General features: G+C 48.9%; 1 protein-coding gene across 6 annotated transcripts in view; it reads left to right on the top strand.

Moving 5' to 3' along the window:
• VPS26C (VPS26 endosomal protein sorting factor C) overlaps positions 1 to 18847 on the top strand; it is a 48468-nt gene that overhangs the window by 26344 nt on the left and 3277 nt on the right. For 2 of the 6 annotated variants that reach the window (XR_013998936.1, XR_013998937.1), the window contains exons 6-8: positions 2433 to 2583; positions 2799 to 2951; positions 4401 to 4892. Coding sequence is in view for 2 of the 6 variants with exons in the window: in XM_081139164.1 (XP_080995290.1) it covers positions 2433 to 2583; positions 2799 to 2951; positions 4193 to 4407 (519 nt within the window). In the remaining 4 variants the exon portion in view is untranslated. Of the gene's footprint in view, positions 1 to 2432; positions 2584 to 2798; positions 2952 to 4192; positions 6710 to 9119; positions 13656 to 18847 lie in introns of those variants that run through there. The other 4 variants (XR_013998938.1, XR_013998939.1, XM_081139165.1 and 1 more) reach the window with 4 other exon arrangements.

Below are 18847 nucleotides of genomic sequence, written 5' to 3' on the forward strand. Positions count from 1 at the left end.
TGTTATGTTTGAAATCTAAGTTCCAGCTTGTCATCAGTTTTATTTTTCCTAATGTTAAGTCTTTATTGGCTTACAAACCAGTTCCTCAAAGGTCCTGAAGTATCACAGCCACAGTCCTTAGCTTTAACTGTAAGTTTTACCATGGTCATTGCTCACCATTGATTCTACTCGCTTATGTTTTCTCCTTTTTTCAGTTTATTTTTTGTTTAGCTGTAATACATCCTAGAGTCATTCTTTCAGAAAGGGTGAGGAGTGAACATAAATCCTTGAATGTCTGGAAAATATCTTACTTTGCTCCCACACTTGAATCCTAGTCTAGCTAGAAAATTCCGGTTCTAATATCATTTGCTCTTAGAACTTTGAAAAATAGTTACCTGGTTTTCTAGTACTCAGTGATACTGACTGCAATCTGGCCCTCAGATTTGTGGGAGCTGATCTGTTTCTTTTCCCTCTCCTTTACCCCTCCTCCCCCACAAAACTTCCAACATTTCCCCTCCTTAGTGCTCTAAAATTTCAAAGCACTTGCCCAGGTTTGGGTCTTGCTTTAGTCCGTGTGCCTGGCATTGGTGGTCTCATTCATTTTGAAGGCTGAACCTTCCTTCAGCCCTGGGAACTTCCCTGTTATCATTTCTTGGATGCAGCACAGGAGAAGCTCTTAGCTCAGTCTTCCAGCTCACTGATTTGCTCGTCAGGGAATATTTGGCGCTTCTATTGGATTGTTTATTCAACAACACTGAGATTCATTTCTAAGCATGGCTCCTTGTTCAAGATGGCCCCTTCTTTTATTGTGGACACAGCACCTGTCATCTCTGTCTCCTGTATTGAAGCTGCTGCTTAGGGGGTGGGTCTTCTGTTTATAGAGTGAGTGCCTCCATTTCTGCTTTTATTTTCCTCAAGTGTTTACTGATTCTTGGTTACTAGTTTATGTTTATATATGAGGATCTAGTACATATGGTCTTGTTAACTAGACTCTGTCCTTAGCCCAAATGACAATCTGTTCTGAGTATAAACACACACTCTGACCAGAGGAGCCTTACTTGGACTGCTGTACAGGAGGAGGCGGCCTTGGCCCTGTAGGCTTTCTTTTAGGGTAGGGTATGCAGGTAGCTTGTCTTCTGGGTCTAGGGACTCCTACACTGTGGCCATAAATGACGTGAGACACTTGCCTTGCCCAGCGTGCTTTGGAAGTCTTCTTGGTGGAAAGTCCCCCTTAAAGGAAGCCAAGGGCCACCTGGGATAAGCGCTAACTCCAGAGGCCACACCCGGCCAGTTTCCCACCCTCCGATGCATTACTTGTGAGCGCCCACTGACTGCCCCTTCCCTGGGCACCCCCACCTCTGGTCTGACTGATGCAGTGCCCAGGGCCTGCTAGGAACACTTGCTTTCAGAGCTCTGCCAGCTGTAGGATGCATTCCGTGAACTCTGGTGAGCGTGGTTGTCAGTCACCTAGTCTCAGAAATGTCTCACTGGGGTGGCCTCAGGTGGCGGTCCATAGCTCTGCCAGGAGAGAGTTATTTGTACTTGTGTGTGTTAACATGTTGGTGTGAGGAGAGGGGATGCTTGGTGAGTGTCTTCAGATGGATCTGGAGAGCTTTTTGATCGTTTGCTTAAAAGATTTTAATGTAGACTGCTGCTCCTGCCTACTTTTCTAAACAAGTAGCTGCTTTTACTTTTAGTTATTTTTAGAACTCTGTCTTGAATGAAGACTTTTTGAGCTCTCTACCTTCTGGACCCCCTGGTCCAGAGCTCCCTGCTCTTCAGTTCCAGACCAGCGCTGTCCAGTAGGGCTGCCACCGGCCACTTGGGACCACTGGCACTGAGATACGGCTGGTCTGAACTGAGATGAGCTGTGAGCAGCATAAGGTCTGGGTGTCAAAGACTCAGCATGAGAAAAAGAATGTAGACATTGTAATTTTAAATATTGGTTATATGGGGAAGTGATAATATTTTGGATATACTGGCTAATTTTACCTGTTTCCTTTTAATTTTTAAAATGTGGCTATTGGAAAAATTAAATTACATATGTGGTTCACATTTCTGGCTTGCATTATGTTTCTGCTGGACAGTGGTGGTCTAAACTCTGAATTGTCTTCAGTGACTGGGACAAGCCAGAGGTGAAGGCTCCTAGAGCAGTTGCCTAAGTTCACATCCTCCCTCACCCGGGACCAGTCGCCTCTGTCCACAGGGAAAAGGCCATAGGTTTCCAGTCAAGCATTGAAGAGCACTGCTCTCTCTACACTTCCTTGAAGTAAAATGAATGTGTCGACTTTTCAAAATTGTATTATTGAGAACATTTCTACGTTGACTATCTTTTAAAAACTTTTTTGCATGTGTGTGACTAGTTGTCCTTAAATGCTTCTTCAGACATTATTTGTACCTACATGGCTATCGAGTCATTTCCAGTCCTGATATCTTTGTCTGTTTGGTTTTAGAGAGCTTTGCTTCCCAAATTTCTCATCAGAGGACATCTGAACTCGACCAACTGCGTCATCACACAGCCACTCACGGGAGAGCTGGTGGTGGAGAGCTCAGAGGCAGCCGTCAAGAGCATAGAGCTGCAGCTGGTCCGCGTGGAGACCTGTGGTAAGGGCCCTACCCGCTGCCCTCCTGTGGGTGGGAGCCCAATAAATGACTGAGGACAGGGAGCTGTGGAGGGAAGGGGACTCTCAGGAGTCCTGGAGAGCAGCAGGGGGAGTGGGGAGTGCTTCGATGCAGGCTCTCAGAGTCACAAAGCATCCTGATCTGCTTGTTGGATGTTTTCCTATTTTCTGACTGCATGGTGCTCTCTCCCTCCCCAGGGTGCGCAGAAGGGTATGCCCGCGATGCCACAGAGATTCAGAACATTCAGATTGCCGATGGCGATGTTTGCCGGAGCCTCTCAGTCCCAATATACATGGTCTTCCCCCGGCTGTTCACCTGCCCTACCCTGGAGACCACCAACTTCAAAGTGGGTAAGTGCTGGCTCCAGCCCTCACAGCCCGGGGCTGTGTGATGGCCATGGCCTACAGAAAGGGCCACCAGTGCCTGGGACAGACACACGATCTGCTTGGGTCAGGCACAGCTCACAGCACTTGTCCTTTAGCCACTCCATGAAAGCTCCTTGAGAAGCTGCCAGGCTGGGGTGGGGTGTCTGCAGCGAGCAGTCCCAGCTCTGAAGGCACTTGTGGTGTTACCCAGGAAAACGCCAGTAACCATGTCAGTGTGGGCTAGGGCAGGGGACGGTAAACTGAAGGGAACTAGCACAGCAAGGGACAAGCCATGCTGTGCATGGAGGTCACGTTGGAGACCCACACATGTGACAGTCCCCGTGAGCATCAGTCATCCTGAAGCCTGGGCTTGTTGGGGACAAGCTTCGGCGTCGTGGCCAAGGCTCACTGGTAGAGCAGAGTAATGAGGTTTGGCAGCTTCTGCTGTGAGGCCGGATTCTCTGAGAAATGGAGAGTCGGTCCCTAAAGCCAGTGCGTTGTATTAATGTCATATTCCCCCTCAGTCTTTTAAGGTATGTTATTTTTAGTCCAGAGAAAATCATTGGTTTTACTATAAACAGTTCTAAATAATGGAATTTAAGTTTAAGTAAGTACAGTTCATCACCAAAGTTGAGCACTTCCTGGACCTTTGTGTGCCTCCGTGCGGTATGGGTCCTGGAGCTCAGCTTGCCGGGGGGCTCAGAGCACAATTTGATGTTTATGGAGCCCCTTGAGTACGTCATCAGAAATGCCTGAAAGATGATGTTGGTCAAATTTCATCCCAGCCAAGGTACTACGATTTTTCTCAAAAAACGTATTATGATTATGGAATAGGTAATATATGCCCACAGAGCAAAATCCAGAGGCACCAGGGGCCTGGAGAGCAGGGTGGTGCCCTCGGCGCTCAGGTTCTGCCCTTCATCCACAAAGCTCACCCGTAGCCGCTAAGGAGCTGGTGGAGAAGGGACCCTGTCTGCTGACAGGTCAGAGACAAACGTTCGAGCAGGTGTTTCAGATAAGTCACAACATCCAGAGGTACAAGTAAACCGAGTGCCTTGCCGACCGTTGTTTCCACAAGTACCCAAACAGCTGTAGGCCGGTCTGGAGTCCACTCCATTAAGAACTGTAGGGAATGTGAAAGCAAAGGAGTGTACGCAAGTGCATTGAAAGGGTTCCAGAAGATTCTAGGGAAGTGGTTGGGGAAACCAATACCTTCCTGTTTCCAGGTGAGAAGCAAGTGCTGGAGGCGTCAGACTCCAGTGCAGCCGTCTCCTGGGTTCTCGGGGGAGCTCACGGTGATGGACAGGTGACAGGAATACAGGAGCCCCACAGCACCAGCGCCCTTGCTGCTCAGAGCGCTGGGCCTATGGAGGGCTTGGCATTTGGTGTCTGCAGCTCAGGGCGTGAGCTGAAGCCTGCCCTTTGTCTTCTCAGAATTTGAGGTTAACATCGTTGTGCTGCTTCACGGCGACCACCTCATCACAGAGAACTTCCCGCTGAAGCTCTGCAGGATGTAGCCCAGGAGGGAGCCCTGGAGGGAGCCTCGGGTGGAGGTGCAGCTGCAGGCACCCTTCCCGGGAGCTGCCTGCACAGACCACCTTTCTCAGTGACTGCACCAGACATGGGCCTGGCCCTCAGATCACAGTCACCTTCCTCCTCGTTTCCTCGAGACTCCTGCTCCCGGCAGGCACCTCTCTTCAGACCTTTTCCTCGAAATTCATCGGGATTTCCTAATGTTGGCAAGATCATTTCAGAAAGCAAAATTTCTTACGCTTCCCGGCTGCTCTTTAGGAGCGGACACTTGTAACAGCAGTTTGAGCCTTGCTGGAAAGTGGGATCCTGGGGACAGCAGGGAGCTCCTTGCTGGTGGCGCCTGCAGATGCCCGATGCCCTCCGAGGAGGAGTGTCCAGTGGCCTCCACTGCAGGTATGGGGCATTTATTCTATTCTGCTCTGTGGCTCTCTTGCATTTTCATGATAACTTTAAAACTTTTAGAAAACTGGAAGAGTGTCCCATAGGAGTGAGGCGATTTGGTGACAACGGCTGAAGTATTTCTGAAGTCTCAGGACCTGGTGTAAAATCATGTGCCGCCATATTCCCAGAATGCACTTCAGTGCCAGCTTATGTCATGGGGCACAAATGTCCGTGCCTAGTGTTGGGTGGGTTCCCGTCAGTAGAAGGCTCATACCCAGGATGGTAGGTGAAGACCTGTCTACACTGGCCAGTGCAGGACAGTGCCCTGGACTTGATGAACTTGGCTTCTCTCCGACCCACCAGGGACCTGTGTTCCAGCCAGGGTCCGTGCCGGAAGCCACGTTCTCCTTAGCCCCTCCCCCTTTGTGGTTCACTGTGTGTGGTGAGCCTGTTACAGCCCATTTCTTCCTTCCAGTCCTGCCATTGCCATCGGTCCAGTTAACGCGTCCTCAGAAATAAGCCCTGTGCTTTGCGTGCTACCTGGCCTTCCCTGCCAGTCTCTGCCTGGACTGGCTTGGGCAAGGCTTGCTCAGGCTGATGGCCATCGTCCCCGGACAGTGTCTGGTGGTGTGAGGCTGGGGGCAAACAGCCCACTCAGGCAGGGCTTCATCCCAGGGCTTCACCAGGGAAAGGGAGACGGCTTACTCAGTCACTGAGAGGTTGGTTCCCACAGGACCCACCCTAGTTCATAGATCTCTTCATGCTCACGTGACATGAACAAGGACCTGCTTTTGATGTTTTCAACGTAGCAGAAAAAGAGGCTGTGCTTTTTGGGACATTTCAAAGGTAGAGATAATTTTTAATGAAGAAAACTAAATGAGAATTTTGATAAGTGGTTTGAGATGTGTATTGCTATATAATTTCTTTATTAAACCCATTTTGTGGATATATAAACTACGACCAGTATTCTCCTTAGGGAGTAACTATTGCCTGAAGAGGAGCCACAGCCCAGCCACCTCTATCATTGCCTTCAATCCTGAGGGGCTCAGGCAAGCACCTCAGGCTGGACATTCCCTCCCCTATCTTGGCCAGACACCTGCACTGGTGGTTGTAAGGGAAACTCAGATGTTTGGGTGTCTTGGACAGCAGCCATCCTGCTCCTGCCTTGGCTGGAACTGGGGTGTCTACTATTGGAGGCTCAGGGTTGTCAGGTTCTCCCATTTGAGCAAGAGGAGAGGAGGGGAGTTGAAGGAGAATCTGAACTATGAGTTTATTATTTTGGAAATGTCCATTTAGGCAGGAACACATTTTGGCCATCAGAGCTCCAGCAGAAACAGGGCCTGGCTCCAGTTCTCAGCCATGTTGTGAGTTCCAGAGAAAATGGTGAGGTAAATCAGAAATAAAATGTAAAAGAATACACACACACATATCCAAAGAAGAATCATTGCCAAACTCTGGGATTTTTAAATTTATACATATTATTGCATTTACCAATAAAAATAAGATTTTCTTTAAAAAAATTAAAAAATGTAAAAGAGCCAAAGCATCATGCCCGAGTTTGTCCAGAGTCCCTGTCCCAAGCCCACCTGTTCTGATAGCTGGTGGGAGGTGGATCCCTGACAGTTTTCCCCATTGGGTCTCGATAAGTCCTGAGTCTTGAGTCTGACTTACCCTTTAAAAACTTTAAGGCTGACTTACCCCCATGTGCCAGTGGTGATTGGGCTGTAGCAGATCACCAGGCTCTCCCACAATCCCTCCTATTCCCCCTCCTTGTTCAGAAACAGGGTTGTGTTGCCATAACCTACACTCGCTTGTCTAGGGACTTATTTCTGACTCCCTTGCAGCTAGGTGCAGTCATGTTACAGGGTGGATATAGCCGCTGGAGGCAGGACCCCATCCCACAAATGGACCAGAAACAGGGGGAACTGAAACAGGTAGCCACAGCCAAGGTATGCATGTGATCTTGTTCATGGGGGCCTGTCCTGAGCCAGTCTTCACCAGCCACTCTCCATAATTCCCAATTGGTTTTCAAAAAGGTGGAAGAAAACTTGTGAAGGAAACTGTTTCCATGGTAAAGCTTGTCCAAGGTCACTTACATTGGGACTTCAAATAAGAGATGAAAAATTGCAAAGCAGAACAAATGCCTGGAAAATGCTCTCTGAAGGGAAGGCCATCTTTGAATATAAATAATTCTGTACCACAAGGCTGTCAAAACGAGCCACCTGAGTAGGAAAAAATCATGCATGAGGGTCTGAGTTGGAGGTGAGAGTAGGTCCCAGGCTCGTGTGTTCTGCACTCTGCCCACCAAAAGCTATTAATGTCTGAGACTCTCCAAGTGCTTATTTGGAGAATGCGACTTTACTCAGAAACTGAAGGGCCCCTAATTTGTAGAATCAAAGCTGATCCAACTGCGCTTAACACGAAATGCGGTCAAATCACTAGAGCACATCATTCCAAAGAAAGAGGGAAAGGCAAAGAGGATTGACAACTCAGCAAGGATCCGGATACTCCCCTGTGCTTTCCTGTGACTGTCCTGGTGAAAGAGGAACGCCTTGGCCCCGCCCAGTAAGCAGGATTCTGACTGGGGTGTTTCATCCCCAAACCCAGCCAGTCCCACTAAAGCTTTCTGTGTAACATACAGAAAACACACTTTGGGTTTTCAGTTAGTTACTTGGGAGACTGCAAAGACATAATTTGTTCCTTCAAGACTCTCACCAGATTTGGGGGGAGCACCTGCTTGACCAAGACGAGGGGTGCAGAGGACACCAAGACGCTTGGTTTGCCTGTGACCTGCACTGGCTGTCTTCTCCCAAGAAGAGGCCTGTGTTCGGTCCCCTTGACAAGGCCCTGCTGTGGTGGGAGGCTCGGTGTGACAGATATGGAGCAGCAGCTCGAGAGAGGAGGGCTCCTGAGACGCAGGGCTGGTGACCAGGGCCCCACGAGGTGGGATGTCACTCCTTTCTCAGGGTCCCTGTCTCCCACCTTGGTGGAGGACGAGCGCTTCAAGACCACAGCTTCTGGGTCCTAAGTGACAGGAATAGGACAAGCTTTTCCTTTTTTTTCTTCTTTTTTTAAATATATCTTTATTGATTTCAGAAAGAGGAAAGGAGAGGGAGAGAGAGAGAGAGAAACATCAATGATGAGAGAGTCATTGATCGAGCCCGCAACCTGGGCCTGTGCCCTGACCGGGAATTGAACCCTGATCGCCTGGATCCTAGGTCAACGCTCAACGGCTGAGCCACGCCCGGCCGGGCAAGGACAAGCTTTTCTGTGTGCAGATGTGCAGCCACTGATGGGGCCACCTGGGGAGGCGGGGCCAGTAGCCCAGACATACTGCTGCCCGAGACACCTAGAAAAGGGTGCTCTCAGACTTCACAGTGGAAAGGAGCAGAAAAATAAAATCTTTAATACTTATTTAAAGAAATAGTTTCCGCATCAGTATGCATTAAGAAAACCCAAATTCAAAACCCAATACATAAAAAAGATCAAATTTAAGAAATGAGCATTGACTTCCTAAAGTTTTCACTACCATGTTCCTTTATATCTTACGGAAAATACATATTTTTTTAATCCATAGAAAATTTTCAGGAATTATATATTTTTGCCACAAAGAAAGAAAATCTCAATAAAATTTTAACAAGTAGAAATTGCCCAAGCCATATACTCCCCTGTAGTGCAATAAAATTAGAAATTAATACCAAAAGGAAAATCAAATTCAGTTTAAGCACTTGTAAATTATAGAACATTCATCAAGGAGGAAACCAAAACAACTTTTACAGGCCCTTTTAAACCTAGTGAAAACGAGCGGACTGTACGGGGACAGCTTTGCACTATGGCCAGCGCTGCAGCCAGAGCCAAATCCATAGCCTTAAATGTTCTCACTACACCAGAGAAAACAAGAACTAATGAGTTAGGCATTCAGACTAAATGTCGGGGGAAAAAATTGAGAGGAAAGAATAATGATAAAAGGAAGAATTCATTTGAAAGCAAAAACACTATAGGAGAATTTATAAATAAGTCCATCAGTTGGTACTTTGAAAAGACTAATTCAATTGGAGTATCTTTAACCAAACAAAATAAAAAATACATAACACTAGGAACAACCAGATTAAAAGGAGCCCGATCAGAATTCTAATATTAGCAGTGCCCTTGGCGGTCCCCAGGATCTGTCTCTTGCTTCAGCAGCGTTTGGATGGAACAGACCCAGGGCCTCCGACCACCCTCCAACCTCTTTTCCAGCCACCACCTTCGGAACCACCTCAGCCATCCTGAGACCAGCCGACACCGTTTTCTGAGCTTAACTCCTGATTGCCGACCAAGAGCTCCCAGATTCGTCAGAATCACTGCACCGAGGCAGAGACGCCGTGAACCGCCTGGTCGCTGGCACCTGCGGCCTCCCACACCTACCTCTCTGGGCTTCTGTTTCCACCCCGACGTCGTGGCTCTGGAGGGCGCGCGTCACTTCTTCCCTAACTTGGCCGAGAAGTCAAGGGCGTGGGAGTCTCTTGAAGGTGCAAGACCAGCATGAGGTGGCCCTGGGGAAGAGCCTGCACCCTGGGCTCTGCCCCCACAGGCCCTCAGCTCCGCGGCTCCTGGAGAACCGCTTCCTGGGTGAGCAGGTGAAACTCATCAAAACCACGGGCGACACCTGCCTGAGCCTGCCCGACACCGCCAGGCCTCCTTTTAACCACCCTGGAGCCCTCGCCCATGCATGGGACCAGATGGAAACAATAAAGCTTTTTGCAGCAAACAAAAACCAAAAAAAGTTATAATATTAAATCATGTACCTTTCCTGCCAAAAGATTTGCAAACTTCAATAAAGTGCATAGTAACTCAAACAAAGGTAGGTTACCTGAATAAAATGATAGGCTATGGAAGAAATTGGGAAAAAAACAAAAAACCAAAGGTACCAACCCAGATGGTTTTACAGCAGGTTTCTTTCAAAGCTCCAGGGGGCAAACAGCTGCTCTGCTGTTAAAACTGGTGCAGGCTATGGAGAAGCATGATTTTATGAAGCCACTTTAGCCCTGATGTCGAAACCTGACGTATCAGTTGGGATTAGGATTAGCTGTGAGTAAGGGAGAGCCAAAGTTAGAGTGGCTTCAACAAGACTCACATAAACGTCCACAGTGATAGCCCAGAGCTGGCAGAGCAGCTCGGAGCCAGGACGCCCTCAGCAATCCGCGCGACCTCCAGTTCACTGTGCCTCCTTTTCTAGGGTGTGGCCCTTGTCTTGGCCTGAGAGAGCCAGTTCCAGCCACCACATCGAATTCTAGCAGGATGGGGGAAAGGAAGGCAGAAAAAAGGGCCGAGGCCAGGTGCCGGCTCTATTAAGGAAGGTTTCTAGAAGCTGCCATATGACACTTGTATCTTATAATCAAGGTACATGGCCACAGATAAATAGCTACAAAGACACAAGAAACACATTACTCTGTGTGGTCCTGAGGAGACTGAGGCGTGGAAAGGTCACCTAATGGTAAGTGCTGGAGCTCGTACTCTCAGCCACTGTGACTCCCCAAACAGCCCCAAACTGCAGGGAGGGGGGTAACCAGGTGCTTCTCAGGAAAGCCCCTCCGGGCCTGATTTGCATGTGATTAATTGCAGCACCTTACCCCAGGGGTACCCTGGTTCTCGACCTTGGCTTTTAAAAGTCCAGGGGACCACAGTCAATCACCACGGAGAGAGCCCACCCGAAGCTGGGCCGGGGGAGGACCTGGGCGTGTGCTGGGGCCTGAAGCGTCACTCACCGAGGAGTGTCACTCACCGAGGACTCCGTTCTGACAGCTGTCTAACTTCCCCCAGACATGGAGCAGCCATCTGTGGGGAACGAGCTGCCCAGCCCTGCCCCTGGGCCCACGGCCCACGGCGAGCATGGGAAACTTCTGTAAGTGTCCTGGCCTTGCAGGGGGCAGGTACTCTCCAAATGTTTACTGAACAAGGCGAAGCTGCCCAGGAAGAACCGGTGAGGTCAGCAACCTGCGGTTACACAGCCTATTGGCCGTTGTTTAGAAGAAGCGATGAGTCAAAACCTAAATGAGCTCAACCCGCATTTACTTAGACTTCGTGTAAGTCCCAGGCCCGCCTCTAGCAAATAGGTGCTTCAGACCTTTCACCACCTGTAAAACATGGACAGTAGTTCCCACCCGCGAAGATCCAAACACCTGGCACCAGGTTGGTCCATAAAAAATGCTGGGTAAATGGTGACCAGTATTATTATTCCTTCAAAATGTGAAACAGAGGCAGATACAAAGAGAGCCACTTAGTCAACGATCACCACTCACGCACCACCGTGGGGCAGGCATTGTGCTGGCGACCAGGACCCTGTCGAGCCGACAGCCCGTCTTCATGGCCCCTGAAATCACTTTAGGGGAAAACAGACTAGAAGCCAACATGGAAGGGCCTGAGAATTCCTGAACTATGTTGGTAACATCCTAAAAATAAATTTTCATTCGATCCAACTCGTTACTACATCTGTGCTAGTGAGTGGTCTTTTTGCTGCCATTGAGAAAAATGTAAAAGCAGAAAATGTGTTTTCCTACAGGGAACGCTGTGACTTGGTCGGCTAATCTTGCTCTTCAGCTGACCACGGACTGCCCGCCAGCTGTGAGGCCCGGGGAGGTCTCAGCGGGACTCGGGATACGCGGGGCTGCAATTAGATTAAGACCAGGAAATGGACTCCGACAAGAGGGGTGAAAGGACGGAATGCCATTTTAAAGTAAATATTTGGCTTAGTAAGAAAAAAGTGGCATTTACAAAGTCATTTTACATGACAGGACTTATTTTCTGGGAAGAGCTCTTTACCTTGTAAAATGATCTGATGGCATCATGGAGTTTTCTGCGATCCGCAAGTTCTGGTGTGACTCTCATATATAAAGCAAATAAAGCAAGTTGTCTGCCTTTTCCCATCCCTATGAAGAGACTAGTTCTGGTTTCCATTTTGCTTCCAGACAGGGAGAGATGACAGAAACCTAAATGGGGGCCCCTGCTCTACTGTGGAGACCCAAAAATCCCTTTTTATAACTAGTATTTTTTATAATTTTACTTATAGCCAATATTTTCATGATTAGCAGTTTAATATTAGTTGAATGTTTCACTATCTCCTCTAGTAAACCTGATAAGAAATGTACATACACAAGCTACCTACACTCGTTTTTAAAAAATCAACAATGCTCAGCTATAATACAAAGAAGAAACAAAAGTAACGTGCTAAGGAGTAATATGCTCGACACAACTAGAAGCATCAGGAGGGAAAACGCAGTGCCTGTGGCCACAGGTAGAATCACCATGAACGTGACAGCCACATTGCTGTCACATGATGCCAGTGTAGGCTGCGTTGACTCAAAGAGCAGGAACGGTGGTGCTGTGGGATGACATCACTTCCCCAAATGGTGAACAGCTCTTGGTCAAGTTCCAGAAAAAACAGTACAGGCAAACCTCAACCCTCTGTTTGCACAGTAACAGCATTCCTGGAAAATCCAAATACATAAAATTCAAAAGAGGCCTGGTGTTTATACAAAAATGAAGTGAGGTCTCAGCCTGTACTGTCCAATTCGGTAGCCACAGCCACTAGCCACGTGGCTACTCTGGATGCTGTAGATTGGACTTAGAATTATTAAAAAATAGGTAATCTCATTAATAATGTTTATTTTGAGTATATGTTAAAATAATATTTTGGATATAATTATATTTTTCACTTTTTTAATGTAGCTACTAGAAAATTTTAAATGTGACGTGTGACACGTGACTTGTGTCCTTGGATGGCAGCGCTGATTGCGGACTGAGTCTGGTGGGACCTTGGGCAGTCTTACTGGGCGAGGGACCAGCCGTCACTCGGGAATCACCTGGCTCACGGCACAGTGTCTCATGTCCCTGGCCCTCACCACCTGACTCCCAGTCGTCATAACAACCAAAACCACCTTCATCTATCTTTAAAACATCCGTTCTGGGGGGGACAGCACCACGTTTCCAACAGGATGAGGCTCCTACCTCCTCGCCCAAGGGCCCGCCCCCCTCCCAGCCTCACGCTCCAGGCTTCAGCAGCCCTGAGCTCCTTGGGCGCAGGTGTGTCCCTACCTTCCTCTTTGACAACGTTTCAGATCCCCCTCTGGTCACACAGACTCAAGCCACTTAGTATATTCACCAAGCTAATTCATAAGCTGCACCATAAAACAAATCTCAATACATTTGAAAGGATTCAAACCATACAAAGTATGTTCTCAGATCACAACGGAATTATATTAGACCACAATAATTCAACGTAATTAAGCAATAAATCACAGTAAGATATTTAGAAAAACTCCAGTTACTGGAAATTAAACACACTCCTAAATAATAGTAGTAAGATGCAGCTTAAACACACTTTAGAGGAAAATTTATAACTTAAATGCATATAAAGAAAAGACAATAAATTTAAAACCAGTGATCTAACTAAGAAGCTAGAAAAAGTATAGCAACAAACAGCAGAAAAAATAGCAAAGCCAAAAGTTGGTTCTTTGAAAAGATTGGTGAAATTGTTAAACTGACCATCCTAATGTATAAGAAAATACAAATAACCAATAGTAGAAATGAATAAATATCTACAGGTTCTTCAGATAGTAAAAGGATAATAAAATACTGAAACAATTTTATTTCAACAAATTCAACAATTTAGATGAACTGGAAAAATTCTTTGAAGCACACAAATTATCATAACTGACTCAAGAAGACATGAAAAATTGGAATGGTCCTATATGTATGAAACATATTCATTATAAAAAGCTTGTCCAAGGAGAATAATTGAAATTATCAAACATACTGAAGAAATAGTACCAACACTCACAAACTCCTTCAGAAAAGGGAACGTTTTAGCCCAGCCAGCGTGGCTCAGTGGTCGAGTGTCGACCTAGGATCCAGGTGATCGGGGTTCGATTCCCGGTCAGGGCACACGCCCGGGTTGCGAGCTCGATCCCCAGCAGGGGGCGTGCAGGAGACAGCTGCTCAATGACTCTCATCTCTGATGTTTCTCTCCCCGCCCCCCTTCCTCTCTCTCTGAAATCAATGAAGATATTTTTTTAAAAAAGAAAAGGCCTGGCCGGGTGTGGCTCAGCAGTCGAGCATCGACCTAGGATCCAGGAGATCGAGGTTCAATTCCTGGTCAGGGCACATGCCCGGGTTGTGGGCTCGATCCCCAGTGACTCTCTCATCATTGATGCTTCTGTCTATCTCTCTCCTTTCCTCTCTCTGAAATCAATAAAGATGTATTTTTAAAAATAATAATAAAACATAAAAATAAATAAAGGGAACATTTTACACCTCATTTCATGAAGTCAACAAAACCCTGATGCCACATCCTGACGAAGGCATTCCAACAAAGAAATTGTGAGTCCCTTGTGAACATAGATGGAAAACTCTTCAAGAGAATATTATCAAATATAACACAGCAATATATAAATATACATCATAAACAAATAGGGTTTATTGAAAGGTCAACATCTGAAAATCAATGTGATTTACCACATTAACAGAATAAAAAAATCAATGAAATTCAACATCTATTAATAATTTTATTTATTTTTAAAATATATCTTTACTGATTTCAGAGAGAGGAAAGGAGAGGGCGGGAGATAGAAACATCAATGATGAGAGAGTCATTGATCAGCTGCCTCCTGCACGCCCCCGACTGGGGATCGAGCCCGCAACCCGGGCATGTGCCCTGACCGGGAATCGAACCCCAATTGCCTGGATCCTAGGTCGACGCTCAACCACTGAGCCACGCACGGCCAGGCTATTATTAATTTTTAAAAACTGTCGACAAACTAGGAAACTTTCTTACCTGGATAAAGGGCACCTATGAAAACCTCTAGGCAGCTTCAGACTTAGTGGTGAAAAGCTAAATTATTTTCCCCAAAACTGGGAATAGGGTCAGAGTGTCTGTTACTGGAGATCCTGGCCAATGTATTAAAAAACTAATAAGGCACAAGATTGGGAGGAAAGAAGTGTAATTGTCTCTATTTGCAGACATGATCGTCTACATAGAAGCGTCTAAGGAATAAAAAACATTAATAACATTTATCAAGATTGCAGAATACGAGGTCAATATACGAAACTTGTATTTCTGTGTATCAGCAAAAACACTTGGAAAATAAAGTTTAAAAAGATAGCATTTTCAGTAGTATCGAAATAATAGGATACTTAGGATTACATTTAATGAAAGATATGAAAGACCAAGTGAAAACTATAAAACACTGATGAGAGAAATTCAAAATGATGTAAGTAAATGGAGAGAAATCATGTTCAGAAATTACAATAATCAACGCCATCGATTCTTCCAAAATTGACCCTAGATTCAATGCAATCTCAAAGCCCCCAGCAGGCTTTATGTAGAAAAACGACAACCTGCTTCTGAATTGTATTTGGAGATGCAAGAAACCTAGACTAGCCCGAGTTATTTTTAAAAAGGAAATGTGCTGATGCTGGACTGAGTTTGCTCGGGCTGCCATAACAAAATACCACAGTCCTGTTGGATCGGGCCCCACGCTGACGACCTCGTTTAACCTAAATTACCTCGAAGGCCCTACTTCCTAATACAGTCACACCGGGGTGAAGGCCGCACAGATGAATGTGGGGGAAACACCATTCAGTCCGTAATGAGGGTCTCGCCCTGAGGTCTGACCCAGCTGGTCCCAGGGCCCTGGTCGTAGTTACTTAAATGCTTCCAGAGGTTCTGGTGTCGTCACGGCTGAGAACCACTGAGCCAGGACGGGCCCCAGCCTGTGTGTGAGCCGAGGAACACAAGCACGGGCGGCAAGCTCCCAGTGAGTGCGGACATCTCTGGATATCCCCGAGGGTCCTGTCCTCTGGAGGAAGTGCCCCCCAGGGGAGTTCTAGTTCAGGCATGTCCCCGCGGGCATGGGCCTGGGACCAGCCCCAGGCCGGAGTGGTGCTCCCTAAACAGGCCCATGGGGCGAGTGTTCAGCCCCCTCCACTGGGGTCCCAGTCAGGCTCTTCCCCTTCTGCCTGTTGTGGGTCAGGCCGTGGGGAAGCGAGGTGAGCAATACTCCCCGCGCTGAGCCAGGAGTTTACGCATTTCAAGTTCCTTTGGGTGTGTACCCACCCAGGGCCGTTTGGTGGGGACCTCGCGATGACCTCGCCGCCTCCTGCTTCCTCCACACCCACAAACACATCACGAGAACCAAGGAGCGTCCCACAGTCAGTGGAACAAACACAAGAACCAAGGAGCGTCCCACAGTCAGTGGAACAAACACGCAAGACATAACCACAGTCAGGTTCTCCTCTGGCTGCTTCCTCAGCATTAGAGGCTGTTTGGGGGTCAGTGAGGTGACACTGGCAAGAGGCAGGAGTTTCTGGCATTGCTCTGAGCCCCGGGCTCCCCTGGGTCCTGTGCTGTCCCCTTTTATGCCATCAGGGCCAGTGCTTGGCAGGCCCCTCCTCGGCCCCTCATCCTCACACCCTGGGGCTCCTCAGATGAGCAGACTTGGGGCTGCTCCACAGGCCCCCCCACTGCCCACAGCGCAGCTCCCATCCAGAGGCCCGGGCAGGGAGGGGGGAGGCTGGGAGGAATGGAGGGAAGGAGGGAGGGAGGGAGGAGCTGAGAAGTGCAGAGGAAAAGGCCCCCCCCCCCATCTCTGCGCTAGCCCAGAGGTGGGACTGCCATATTAGGAGCTCTTGGGCTCTACTTTATGGGACTTGGTCCGCAGGCTGGCAGAGCCTGAAAGGCTTTGGGTCGGAGCAGCAGGAACTTGGAGCCAAGCAGCGGATTCCATTCTGCACAGTCACTTTCCTTCCCTCCCCTGCCCGCCCCCTGGCCTCCCCAGGCCATCTGCCAGGGGCACAGGCTCGTGTCTTTGTCCTGCAGGGCAGCCACTCCAGAAGGCTCGCTGACCTGCCTCAGGTGGGCGGGCAGGGTGACCTGACCGATGCGCAGAAGCCTCTTGGGGCAGAAGAGGCCTGCCTCTCAAAGTGTGGCACGGGGAGAACATGCTAGGATAGCAGAGAGCTGGGTATCAGAAGTTCAAACAAATCTAAAATCTTTGCCCGCTTGAGGAAAAAAATTGCAGAAACACAGAGGAAAATATTCATTGGCCTTGGAAGTGAGGACACACACTTCCCCCATTTATTCATTATGTTGGGATGGTAAGTTCTTGTTTTCTAAGCAGGAGGCCCCGTTAGGTGCTTCAGGGAATATACATGGAACAGAGGTGTCAGCAGGACTTCTCAGGCCTCTGACTCAGGCAAGGGTAGGTTAAATCCACTTTCTAGCTATGTGACCTTGGGGAAGTTCTTTAACCTTTTAGATTGTTTCCTTGTCTGTAAAACAGGGTAAAAGTAATCTGTTTATTGAGCAGCTACTATATGCAAGGCACACTCATTTAACCCTGTTGTGTGGACATGGAAACTGAGGCTCTAAGACATTAAATGATTTACCAAGACCGCACTGCTAAAGGAATGCAGGGAGCAGGGACCTGTCAGGGTGAGAGGGGAAATGGGGGTATCTTGGCCCCAGTAGGAACGCCAGAAGGGGCGGCTTTTGCAGGCCAGGGCAGGTCTGGGCTACAGCAAGGCCAGGTGTGAGGTAGTGAAGTGAGAGTGAGGCCGATGACCTGGGCTGGGGGTGGTAGTGATACAGGGGCTCACTGGTGTCCCCGCTGCCCTGTAGGGCAGGTCCACTGAGGTGGGTCTGCGGGGCGTGAGTCCAAGATTTCAGGTGACTGCAGAACGGGAGTGTCGTCAAGTGGAAGCACAGGTTCAGTGAGGAGGCTGATGCAAACCAGTTGAAACTGCACCAGAAATGCCCACTTGCTGCCCCCCAGGCCAGTCCCTGCGACTCCAAGCACACAGCAGAACAAACATTTACAAGGCTCTCCAGCCAGCTGTACTGCGGCCAGGTGTTGATGTGCTTCCACATCAGCTGGTCTCAGGCCCAAGGCCCAAGGGCTCGCCCGCTGTCCTGTCCTGGAGTGCCCTGTCCCTGCCCTGGCGACCCCCTACCTCTGCACAGTTCACCTGATCAAGGGTAACACTGGCCTCCTTGCTCTGCCCCTGGCACGCCCTGTCCTTGCTTTCACTCTGCCTGGGCCTCCAGCCTGCCCCTCCCCCCGCAGGTGCCTCCTGCCTCCTCCAGGGCTGGGCTCCAATGCTGCCTTCCCCGGCCTCCCCCCACACTCCCTCTTCCCTTTCCTGTTCCCTTTTCCTTCCGTCCCCGCTGACATGCCCTGTATCTGACTAGTGCAGTCGGTGGTGGTCTCCCGTGGAAAGCTGAGGACTTGAGGATGGGCCTCGCATCTCCTGTTCCGTGCTCCAGCCCGAGCAGTGCCGCCTGTGGATGTTAAGAGGCGGTGCATTGCTGAACACACAAAGGCCCTTCGAACGACCAGGGCTCATCCCAGCACAGCACAGCTGGGGTCACTGAGGCTCCCGGGGAGGCGGGAAGGTAGTGGGGGGGTCCCTCTGCCCCGGAAGTCCCCACTGGGGCCAAGGAGGGCAGGAGATGTAGGCTCAGCAGTCTCCTCAAGGCCCAGGAAACGGCCTGGCGGCCACATCTCACAGGGAAACATTGCAGCGAGTGCTGAGCCTCAGCCTGCAAAGGTCTGGCCTCTGAAACTGGCAGCAGAAGCAACTCGGCTCCGAGGCCCCAGCAGAGGCCGGAGTCCTGCTGGCGCTGGGGCAGCAGCCGGCGTCTGGAAGCACAATGTCAATCTGTTCAATCGCTTTCTTTTTTCGGAGGCTGTTGGCTCACCCCGCTGGAATGGGGTGGCACTTCAGGACACGGAGCGGGAGCTGGTGGCAGATTTCTTGGAACTGGGGGCAGGGAGATCTAAATTAAGCCCTTTCGATCACGCCAAATAAACAGAAGCTGAGGGAGTGCCGGAGGAATTAGGCAAAATGCCTTCACACATAACTTCTGGAGAGTGGAGGGAAAAGTTAGGAAACAGAATGGCGCTTATTCACCCGGTCCCGAGGTCTCTGCG

This window comes from Miniopterus schreibersii, assembly GCF_964146895.1.
Source record: "Miniopterus schreibersii genome assembly, chromosome: 5".
Classification (NCBI taxonomy): Eukaryota; Metazoa; Chordata; class Mammalia; order Chiroptera; family Miniopteridae; genus Miniopterus; species Miniopterus schreibersii.